Consider the following 12,479-nt stretch of genomic DNA (forward strand, 5'->3'; position numbering starts at 1 on the left):
TTCTTATTCATTTCTTCCACTCCTTCCTCATATCCAGTGTGTATCTTTAGGATCACTGGTTTAAATTCCCTATCTGGTATGTTACTTACATTTGTTTCACTTAGATTTCTGGCCGTGGCTTTGTCCTTTTCTTTCATTTGGGGCAAATTCATCTGTCTTCTAATTTTGCCTAAGTCTCTGTGCCTGCTTCTCTGTGTTAGGAAAGTCCGCTAGTTCTTCTGTTCTTAAGGGTAATGGCCTTATGAAGAGAGGTCCTATCGTGCCCTGCAATGTAGTGCCCCCTCTTCCCCAGGGCCTGGCACTTCAGGGAGTGTCTCCTATGCATGCTGGTATCTTCTGCTGTTAAGTCTTCGTTGCTTTCTATTTCAGGCCTGTTGTCTGCAGTGGCTGTCTCTACCTGTACCTGTTGTGGGCAGTGTTTGGTCCTTGTGCTGTTAGTTGACAACTCCAGGGCCACCTTGGGCTTCAGTTTAGTCAGACCAGTGGTTCGCAGCAGCACTAAACTGCAGAGCACTTTCCCCATGTTGTCTCTTGAGAAGTTTTCTTTGGTAGGAGAGCCCTGTAATCAGATGCCTAAAATGCAGGAAGCAGGGCTTTGTCTTAGCAATGTTAGGCAGTAAATGTTGGCACTCACCTGGTTCCTATAGGCATCCATGTATTTATGCTTGGGAGGGGCGGGGGAAGAAAAATGGCACTTGCTAGCTCCTTTTCTCCTGCAGAAGCCCCTTGGGGGAATTCTGCCCCTCCCAGATAGGCTCTAAGTTTAGTAAATAACTCACCCTACCATATGCCCAGGCATTTCCCAAACTGCTGCTGCTATGCTCTATCTCCCATGGTTGTTTGTGGTCGTGTCTCTTTAAGGGTAGAGACTCCGTTTCCTCTTGCCTTTTGGGCTCCTCATAACGGAGCACACTGATTTTTAAAATTCCCTGCTTAAGTCCCGCTAGTTGTAAGAATTCACAATATTTGGCCCTTCTAGTTTTCAGAGGCAAATGTTCTGAGGATTTGTCTTGCCCTTGTAGGCTCCCCGGCGTGAGGATCTATTTCTCTCCCTTTTTTGTGACTGTGTCTGCTTCCCTACTTCAATGGTCCCACAGGGCCATTTAGCTCCTGACTGTGTCTCTGTCCTTCCTATCCTCTTCTCTATCTTTTTGGTTGAAGAATTTGTTCTGCCAGTCTTTGGGTCATTTTCCGGGTTATTTACACTGATGTGAGTGTTATCTAGCTGTATCTATGGGACAAGGTAAGCTTAAGGTCCTTCTAGGCCGCCATCTTCCCCGCCTTCTCTAGGTCTTGTTTTTGTTTCCATTCAGTTGCCCTATGTCTTTTGATTGGAACACCGAGTCCCTTTTACACTTAAAGTAATTACTCATCAGGATGTACTATTGCCATTTCGTTACTTACTCTCTGGTTGCTTTCTGGTAGTTCTTCTCTGTCACTTTCTTTTTCTCTTCCACTCCTCCATCTTGGTTTGATGGCTTTCTTTAGTGCTATGCTTGGATTCCTTCCTCTTTATGTTTTGTGTATTGTTGAATTTTGATTTGTGGTTATCATTAGGTTCCTGTGTAACATCTAATATGTATTGCACTCTATATTAGTTAATGGTTGTTTAAGGTCAAACACAATGTAAAAGCACTAAATTTTTACTTCCTCTCAACATTTTATGTGTATCTATTGCAGTCTTATTGGTTGATGGTTGTTTAAGGTCAAACACATTGTAAAAGCACTATATTTTTACTTCCCTGTCCACATTTTATGTATATGATGTCATATTTTACATATCATATGATATATCCTTTGACTAGTTGTGGTAGATGTCATTGACTTTACTGCTTTTGTGTTTTAAATTCATACTGGATTTATTAGGGGATTGCTCTACCTTTATTACATGTTTGATTTTACCTGTGAAATGTTTTTCTTTTATCATTTTCTTATTTCTAGTTATGGACTTTTCTTTTCACTGAAAGAATTCACCTTGACATTTCTTGTAAGGCTGACTAAATGGTGCTAAATTCCTTTAACTTTTGTTTGTCTGAGAAACTTTTTATTTCTCCTCAATTCTGAATGATAACCTTGCTGGTTGGCATATTCTTGGTGTAGATTTTTCTTTCCATTCAGCATTTTGAATATATCATGCCATTCTCTTTTGGCCTGCAAACTTTCTGCTGAACAATTAGCTGATAGCCTTAAGGGGGTAGGGGTGGGAAGTGGAGTCTTCCCTTATATGTAACAGTTTGCTTTTCTCTTACTGCTTTTAATATTCTCTCTCTTTTTAAAAATGTTTTATTTATTTCTGAGAGAGAGAGCGAGCACGAGCGAGTTAGCATGAGCAGGGGAGGATCAGAGAGAGAGGGAGACACAGAATGTGAAACAGGCTCCAGGCTCTGAGCTAGCTGTAAGCACAGAGCCCGACACAGGGTTTGAACCCACGAACCACGAGATTATGACCTGAGCCGAAGTCGGACGCTTAACCGACTGAGCCATCCAGGCGCCCCTAATATTCTCTCTTCATCATTTTTTTCTGACATATTAATTATTTGTCATGGTGTGGAACTTCTTGGATTCACCTTGGCTCGCTGAATCTGGGACCTGGATGCCTGGTTCTTTCCCCAGATTAGGGAAGTTTTCAGCTATCATTTCTTCAATTAAATTTTCTGCCCCCTTGTTTCTCTTTTTCTGGGATCCCTCTAATACAAATGTCACTATGTTTGATGGTGTTGCAGAGGTCCTTTAACCTGTCCTCATTTTTCACTATTTTCTTTTCTGTCCGGCTTGATTTCATTACCCTGTTTTACAAATCACTGATCCATTCTTCTGCATCCTCTAATCTGCTCTTGATTCCCTCTAGTGTATTTTTCATTTCAGTTGTTGTATTCTTCATCTCTGACTGGATCTTTTTTATATTTTGTATTTCCTGTTGGAGTTCTCACTGAGTTTATCTACTCTTAAGTTGGAGGTGTATCTTTATGGCCATTACTTTGAGCTTTTTATCAGACATGTTGCTTATCTCAGTTTAATTTAGTTTTTTTTCCAGTGGTTTTTGTCTTATTTTTTTCATTTGGGACATATTCCTCTGTCTCTCCATTTTGCCTAATCCTCTGTGTTTATTTCTGTGTATTAGGTAGGTAGTTATGTCTCTTACCTTGAAAATAGTGGTCTGGTATAGAAGAGGTCCTATAACCCCCTATAGTGCAACCCCTCTTGTTCACCAAGGCCAGTGCTCCAGAGATAGCCCTTCGGTATGCTGTATGCGCCCTCCTGTTGTAGTTAAGCACAATTTCTATGGGCATGCTGGTGGTTTGGACTGGCCCTCAGCCCAGTCAGCTGCAATGATCTTCTTTGCTTGCTGTAGGCACACTGGGCAAGGCTTGATTAGGGAATTGATAGGCTTAGCTGCAGCCTCTGCAGGCTACCTACTGTGCAGGGCTGGAATTCAGCCTAGCTGTCTACATTTAGCTCCTGGGACAACTGTAGTACACCAAAGGGCAGGGCTTTCTCCCTACACAGCATGCTAGGAAATTCAGGCATTCTGATGTGAGGGATTATCTCCCCTGTTTGCCAGGGCAGGTATCACTTTGGAATAGTGTCGTCCCCCTGGGGCTGTCTGTCAGGTCTGATGGGGCAGGAACTGCTTTGGAGGAGCCCACCTGTTCAGGTGGGCTTTTTGGGTGGGGTGAGTCTGCAGGGAAACACCCAAGTGGGGCACTTAGGTGCTAGCAAGTTAAATAGTGTTAGAACTAGTTCCTGCAAGGGTCCAGATGTATAAATATAAATATAGTTATAAATATAGATATAGATATGCATTGTAGGGCTAGGGAAGGTCAAGAAAAATGGTGCCTACCTGCACTTGCTTTCCTGGAGAAATCTGCTACAGATCCCTGTCCTCCAGCACACATCCTAAGATTAATCAAATCTCTTTCATGATGTATACTCCAGGTGATTTTTCAATGTGTTGTGCTGTGGTGTGTCTCAGGCCAAGTTATTTAGTGTGGTGGCCCTTTAAAGGTAGGGAGTTGGTTTCCTATAATCCTCCAGGATCTCCTGGATTTAAGCTGTGATAATTTTCAAACCAGATGTCACAGGGGCTCATCTTGCCAGTGCAGATATGGGGTCTGACTCCCTTGTACCTCTATGCTTGCATTATCCCTCTCATTTGTGGTTAGTTGTTCTGGGAGTTTGGTTTCTGACCACGTCTCTGTCCCTCCTACCCCTTTTGATGTGGCCTTCTCTTTTTGACTAGTTGTGGATGATCTGTTCTGTCTCCATGTCATTTTCAGACTTAGTTGTAATAGATAGAGTTGTTGGTTCATTATGTCTATGAAACTAGGTGAGCTCAGGGTCTTTCTACTCTGCCATTTTTCTTGGATTTCCCTGCATATATTATTTAGAAAGCATTTTGTCTGATACTGGTGACAGAAAACTAATCTTGACTAAATGGAATTTGTTGCTAAGACTGTCACTAAGCAAAGTCTTCTATGGTAGCATGTTGCAGATATTGCAGATTCTGGAGTATTTGGGATACTGTGGTTTGACCCATTTAAAAAAAAAATCATGGTTTCCCCGGTGAGGACTTGCATAAGACGCACCTCCTTAAGGGCCTCTGGGCTCCATTTTAAAACACCCTTTGCCATGAACAACAACCCCATTTTATTTCATCTTTTGCATATTGATAAGGCACAAGCATATCCAGTCCTGACATGGAAAATGTGCAAGACTGTAGGACTTAAGTGCTTTGGAGAACTTCTATCTTCCACTTGGCACGGTGCCTTTTTACCCTTATACCGTCAGATCAAGAAAGAGCACGTGTGGGACTGGGGATCACAGCAGCAAGCCACATTTGAGAAGGCACAAATACTTGGGAAGCAGATTAAAGCCCTGGGCACCCTCCCAATGCCCCCATGACTCGGAAAAGTATGGGTTAGGTACTGTAGCAGAGACAACAGAAGGAGAAGAGTACCCTTAGCATTTGGGTCCCAGCTTTGGAAAGGGGCAGAAACCTGATACATCCATAGAGCAACAGCTTCTAGCAGTGTGCATTCCTCCAGTAGAGCTACTCAGGAAGGAAGAGGTAAGACGTTCTCTTCCAGTCAATGGGTGTGTTGAGAATATCTTTCATCCACTCGCCTCTCGCATGGCTCAAACCCCACTTTGACTATACGGCATGCCTATTTGTAGCAGAGGTGCACCATGTTTGCTAGCTTACTGTCTTTAGAAAGGCTAGTGCTATGAGACACTGTGATTATCCGCACACCTCTTACTGATGTGGCCCATAGAGAGGGAATAGGGGAAATTCCAACACGTGTCTACAAATGAATTCAGTTGAGGCCACCTGCCCACATGGACTGCAGCTACTCTTCTGCCTAATACTGACATGATCTAGGTAGAAACCGGAATGGACCACAGCAGCCAGTGGGTTGAACTCAGAACTGTTTGGCTGATCACTCATGAGTCCTGGCTGTTAACCCTTTCTTTGCATTTACAGTTGGGCTATTCTAAGTGATTAACCGTATGGCTTGGACAATGGGAAGCTAAGGGATGGATGATCATGATTAAGCCCTTGTAGATTCAGTATACATTGAAAGACGTTTGAGCTGGCCTGTAAGAGCCTAAGGCAGTCCTCACTCCCTTCAACTACAAGAATGAAGGGAAATGGTAGAGTAAGTGAGAGAAAAACAGTAGCAGCCATTTCTCTTAACTTTCAGATTTTTAAAATTCTGAATTCTGGAAAAATTTCTTGGCTTCAAGCCTGGTACATTGCTCTCAGCAGTGGCCTTTCCACTATATAGCCAATGTACTGAGTTTTTCACACTAACGTTTTACTTCCAAGATGTGAAATTCTTTGTAATGAATGCAATATTTGCCATCTTTTTGAGAAAACTGGTCATATTTCTGAAGTTCTCTTAATTATTTTCCTTGGTATAAATTTAATTTTTGTGCCTCTGATTCATTGGCTTCTCTCCAATGTTGGGTAATATTTGTTTGTAGACCTTAGTATTGAAATTTCATCATTAATCTACTGTGTTTACTGTGCAACTTGCTTGAAGAAACAGGTCAAGATGCTGGGTTTGGGAGATAGTTGAGTCTAAGTGTAAGGGACAACATGAGACAAACTTGGAGGCAGGTTGCATCAGTAGCTAGTAATGATCTGGGTACAGAGTATCCTTTTTCCTTTGGGTGTTAAGAAACTGAAAACTTTGCTTGTTGCCTGCAATTCAAATATCCTTACTCTCTGCTCTAGCCTAGGAGGTTCAAGGAGAGAGAGATTATATACATGAGTCAAAATGCCTAGCTACTGTAAGTTGCCCCAGGATCCCATGCAATGCAGTTTCAAACTCTGCCTTGTTTGGAGAATCCTTGAAGCCATTCTGCATTTTCAACAATATCCTCCATCATGTATTTTGAATAATGAATCCAGTTTCCAACTGGATACTGTGTCTCCCACTTTTCAAGAATGTATCTTAATTACTGGTCCCCAGAGGACACTATTTGTTGTTTTCTAGTGGGATTATAAATTTATTAAATCTCTCATGCCATTTTTAGAGTTTAAGCCAAGAGGAGGGAGCTACAGCAGATATTCTGCCATTTTAAAGTAAAAGTCTTTATTCTCAAATGTCTTCAGTGATATGAAAAATGTAGAATTAAATAGTTGTAGAAATTTTTTCGAACATACGGTTCCTATGAGAGTCAGATCAATATCCCTTTTTTTTTCCCCTCCATTTTCACAATTACTGTGATTGGCCATGATAAGGCCTGCAGTAGGCTGGATGATGTATAGAGAACAGAGCTTGAAAGTGTGAACTATGTAGCTAGAATCTTTTTATGTGGCTATTAAGCCTTTTGTGTTGATGTAGTTCCCTCTCCCAGCCTAATGGTCTAATAACACTGTCACAGCTCATTGTAGGCGTCTATGTCTTGAAAGACTTGCCATTGTTCCTTGTGGATTGTCAAAACCATGAGCTTTTGAAGTATGGAGGCTCTAAAGAACCTTACAACAATTCAATAAATGGATGTTATCTCCTTTCAGCAGATCAGGACACAGAGGCTCAGCAACGTTAAGTTTTTCAAACTCAGAGCTAATTATAGAGTTGAATGCTGAACTTCCTGGCCCAAAATTGGCTTTGCTAAGCCTAAGAACCTATTTTCAATGCCATACCTAGTAAAGCATACTTTATGTATGCTCCAGACAATGTGATATAGGACACTCTCACAACCAATGACGTATTCCTAGCTGTCACATAAGATCTGAATTTTCTATAGTACCTTGAGCATGTGTTAGAAACTTAAAAGGCATTCATTTATAAAGCTTAGATTCTGATTGTGAGTCTATCAGCTTTCAAGGATGGTAAAAATTTTCTGCCAAGATGTGTAAATTAACCTTTGTTCCAGAGAAAATAAGACCATAAACTGGTCACATGAGAGAATGATGCTGCACATTTTTATTGATAAACAGACCAGGCAATAGCAAGACTCAGGCCCTGGACTATCTCGTAGGTCATTTAAAGGTGGGTCTAATGCTCAGTGTAGAAAGCTTTATTCCAGTCCTGTTAGTGGTTTCTCAGAAGTATGTGTGTTCTCTGAGCATGTGTATAATGGATGTTTTCAGGTTTATGTGTTGATCACGTATACTACATTTTCCCCCACTAATGTATATGTTAAGTATAGAAGTCAAATTTTTCACTCTACAGTATTTCCCCTTCATAGATTTCCTCCTGATGACTGTTTTAACAATAGTTGAATTTTATTTTAATCTATATGAATTATAACAATTGAAAGGTTATATAACACTAATTTTTAAATATTCTTTTAAGTACCATTCTAAATTTTTAACTACATTATAATGGTGAGTGGTGTGAATGGAGGAAACTGAATATTAAATATAAAACAAGGGCATGTTGTTAAATATGCTCGTGATGAGGGATTTAAGATCGTGAATCATCTGGATTACCATCATAAAGGAACATTATGATACTTAGCAAGTGACTGTTAGAAATCTACTGAGTTTAGGAACAACATTTTGAAGGAAAAAACACTGAGATTAAATAATTTATTACCATTGCTAAGATGAACACATATACTTGATACTCGATTTTATGCAGAACTTTAAAAAAATAGTTTTAATACAGTATCAAAATGTACACAAGTATTTTGTCCAAAGACCAGTGTTCCTTGTATATTAACTTCTGCCATCTCTACCGCAGGCACAAAAACTTGTTTTAAATGTCTTCAGAGTGTAGGAATACAACAATTGAAGGATGAAAGCTTTTCTACCAGAGAAAGTGTAAATATAGCAAGCAATTTTCTTTTACAGAGAAATAATATTTCAAAAGAAAGAGAAGTTTAACTGGTAACCCAATTACAATCATTAGAGAATTCTATAGTAAATTAATTCATAAATATTTTCTGAAAACAGGGTTGTTTTTTTCATCAGTAACATTTTAAAAAGTATAACAAAATTCACATTCGTTCACCAATGACAGTTAATACACTATAATGAGTCCATTATAAAAACAACAGCAATGATGAATATCTGCTATAAATCCAATCTGAGGAATTTAGAAGAACTCTAAAAACTGGGAATTGTTGAATTCCTACTTTTATATTCTTAAACTACAGTAAAAACATAGCATTCTGTCACAGGCTTCTTGCACATTCATACAAGAAACTATCATTGCATTTGAAAAAACACAAAATACCTATCATAGCATTTCAATACACACAATCTAATATTATATATATATATGTATGTATGTATACCAAAAATAAGAAACTAAGCAAAGCTAGCACACCTCTTTTTCAAACCTCAAGCAATCTGAACAAGAGCTTTTAGCCTCAATAATGAAGGACATGCGTCAGTTTCATAAAATGTTAGCTGCTGTAGGCAAAGAAAGCTTTCTCATAAATGCAGTGCAATATTTTAAAGTTTACATAAAGTTTATTAAATATAACAGCAGATCTAGAAACTAAATTGTAGAAATTGACATCTCACTGCTGGAAACACTTAGAAAATTTGTTTGCTTGTTCTTTAATTGCAATTAATATTAACATCAATGGATACATTGAATGAATATGGAAGTGGCTATGCCCCCAAGATGTGTCTTCATGAATACAGCAAGATTAAAAGAAAAGCTATTTTTATCTTGATCATCACTAGAAATAAATGGTACTCTCTGATAAGCACTCTACAAACATCTTGCTACCGTTTTGGCTGGTAAAGAGAATTTGTGGTAGTTTTAGCACCTCAAAAGTCAAAACAAAATCCCAGAAATCTAATCTTGCCTTACATACAGATTTATTGTGCATCAGGAACTCCTAATTTGTTGACTATAAGACAAGAAATAGGTGCCCAACTCTCAATTTGGAAAGCTCGAAGCCACCGCTTCCTCAACACAAATTGGAAGAAAATTCCCACCATCCTGTGCAAGGAGTCAACTCTATGAAAACCACTGAGGCCCTATTGGACTCTTCCAATCTTAGATCTGAAGAGTCAGAAACTTTAATTCTAATGAAAATTTGGTACCAAAATGGTGATTTTCAAAGCTATTGGAAGTTAACTTGTGATGGACTATTATGGACATGGAAACTAGAGACATGAAACACGGCATCAGTAGTACTAAAGGTGTTAGAGGGAAAATATGTGCAATGTACAATCATTCCGTGTTATTCAAAGAGTCCAGGTTTGTAGAAACCCACTTTTTTCTTCTTTTCTCTCTGGCAGTGGTGACCTCCGGTTTGAAAAGTGCCTGTCACATTGGTCCTTTGTACTGGTTTCCAGACAAATGTTGCCTAATTCCAGGACAGGAACCGGCAGCATCTCCAAGTTTCCTCCACACAACCTTAAAAAAGGTAAAAGTAAATAAAAATAAACATCTTAATCACCTCTTCCACAAAGAGATTGGTGGTTTTAAGGGGGCATCTAGGAGAGGGGCAAAAGGGGCAAAGAGGAATGTGATAAGAGACAAAATATCCCCATGAATGAGCTCAAACACGATGAAATGTGATGGAAGTTTCTAAATCACAAGAGCTACTCAGTAGAGGGAATTACAATGCTTTGCTAGCAATCAGGGTCAAAATTAAAGAATGATGGCTGTAAGCAGTCCTCACCTCAGGCTGTACACTATGCACAGAAGAATCTTAAATAAATAGTAACTCCAATTCTCAGACTGACTGCATGGTAAAGGGGAGGCATGGTCATCTGTGTTTTTTTAAGGTTCCCAATATAATTCTGTATAACCAGAATTAAGAACATGTGAACAAAATTACCCTGGTTCTTCTACTATACATCTTGAACACAAGCAATACGAAAATGTTTAATCCACTAAGGAAAAATGAAGTTTTGTTCTTAAACTATTTAAGCCCTCAGCTGGCAGACTTAGGGCCACTAGTAAATTTCCATGGCTTTCCCTACAGAGCAGGGGCCTCAGTCATACATCTTAGCTACCAAACGGTATGATCTCTCAGATTATCAAAGCAGAGAGCAACCAAATGCAGGAAAAATAGAAGAATAAATTCAAGAAACACCAAAATAGATACAATACGTAAAAAGCTGGGCCATTTTAGAGGGAAAGTAGCAAAAGGTGAGGTTAAAAATACTATGAAGTAAAACCACTGAATTCATCAATGATATACCAATGTGCTACTGTGAACTGGAAAATGCACATATACCCCCAGCCCCCTGCCCAACCACAGCAACCCTCCTTGTGTTTCACAACCATGATGATTTTCAGATTGATTTACTCCCTAAAAATTTGCTCTAATATGAACACAAAACTGTTGGTTCATTAATTATTGATAAGTTTCTTCTTTTGTGTTTGCATTTCTTTTAAATAGAACAGATACTCTAGGGAAACTTAATACTATTCATAGTAATATATAAGAATGTATGATTCTGTCTGCCTTCATTGCTAAGCCAATGAAACCATGAGTCTCTCTTGTAGTGGACACGGCTATGTGGTAGAAATAAGCTGTTTTATTTGAAGAGAGTTGTACTGATGGTCTTTAAAGATGGGGAGAGGAATGCTCTAGCAACGGATGGCTCAAGCAGTCCACAAGGGAGGTAGGAAAGTATCATTTCTTAATAAATAGACTGAAAAGGTGCAAACATTGAATCAGAGCCAAAGAATGCTATGGGCCTTGCCTATCTAGCCCTTACGTGGTACATACAGTTAGAGCTGCCCAAAATGTTTTGAATGTCTCCTTGAGAAGCAGAGGATTGACTCAAAGACCTCAAAAGAATATAGACACAAAGCATTAGAGGGTTACAATTCCAAAGTGCAAGCCCTCTTCATGTACTCAAATGTAGAATACCATGGGCCTTAACCGTGAAAGTACTATGTGGTGAAAGAGACAAGGCAAAACTCTGATATGAGCCAATGATACTAAGGTGGACACAGAGTGTAGTGACTTATTGACTAAAAGAACAGAGTAGGTAAGTGTTGGAGTTAGTCAAGTATTTCAGCTGTCTGTTCTCTGGGAATTTACAAGAGCCAAACAGACTTGAATAATACCGTTAATACAAAAAGATAAATATACTGCACTGTAAGAAATAGTGAATGTATTTTTGTGGCACAGTTTGGGAAGACAATAAAAACACTTCTTGCTAATCAACATGTGATGCTAATAATAGTCACTTCATTGTATAGGTGTTGACAACTGATCTCCAGTAGAAACACGAGAAACGGAGGCCCAACTTCTTATCCTGAGTTCTACCTGAGTCTCCTAACCGATCTCATGTTATAAGAAAGCTTATTCTGTGAAATTGTTATAAAAGCACATAGTTCCTCACAAGTTTTAACATTTTAGCTAAGAAATGATTTATCTATGAAATGATTTATCTATGAAAATATCTTACAATTCATATTTCTCTTTATTATCCAGTATGCACTGAGTTCTATGTTCATGTAATTTATAAGGGTGACACAAATATTTTAACTCAACACTTTTTGCTCTTGGCTTTTAAGTAGTTTCTGAGTATGAGAGTGCTAAACATCAGATTTGGGCTCACTTGCATTTTTTTTCTTCAAATTTTGGGACTCAAAGACAAAAGTAGACAAGTAAAAGGAACTTTTAGGAGGGCAAGCTTTTGGCTTCCTGAAAGTATCTCCTACAGGGAAAAACACCATAACCACTACATATGGTCTTTTGAAGCATTTTTGAAACATTTTTGGAAATATACGCCAAAAATAAAAAGATCAAAACGAACTAATCAAGACCCATCCCATTAGTATGTCTCTTGGGTGATTAAGAAATGAATTTTCTAGTCCAGAAGTCTTATATCTGAAACAAGAAGGCAAGAAAAGCAGCAATCCTGGCATGTGTTTTTACAGAAATTCAGGTATTACGCAAAAAGGAGAGTCCTCTCGGGAAGATGCCTTGCTTTTAGAAGTCCCCAGATTCACCACACTTGGGAAAGGGGTGATTGCTCAGACTCAGGGGGTCGGGGTATAGTCTTGACTTCACTAGAGAACAATTTGATCAAGCAG

The 12,479-nt window shown here is 39.0% G+C and overlaps 1 protein-coding gene across 1 annotated transcript in view; it reads right to left on the bottom strand.

The window, feature by feature from the left end:
- Positions 1 to 8,030: 8,030 nt before the first annotated feature.
- The window catches only part of CCDC85A (coiled-coil domain containing 85A), a 206,491-nt gene continuing 202,042 nt past the window's right edge, over positions 8,031 to 12,479 (bottom strand). The window contains exon 6 of the mRNA XM_077766214.1: positions 8,031 to 9,833. Within this exon, the coding sequence (XP_077622340.1) occupies positions 9,744 to 9,833 (90 nt within the window). The 3' untranslated portion in view covers positions 8,031 to 9,743. The remainder of the gene's footprint in view (positions 9,834 to 12,479) is intronic.

Source organism: Crocuta crocuta, unplaced genomic scaffold, assembly GCF_008692635.1.
Source record: "Crocuta crocuta isolate KB4526 unplaced genomic scaffold, BGI_CrCroc_1.0 scaffold113, whole genome shotgun sequence".
Taxonomy (NCBI): domain Eukaryota; kingdom Metazoa; phylum Chordata; class Mammalia; order Carnivora; family Hyaenidae; genus Crocuta; species Crocuta crocuta.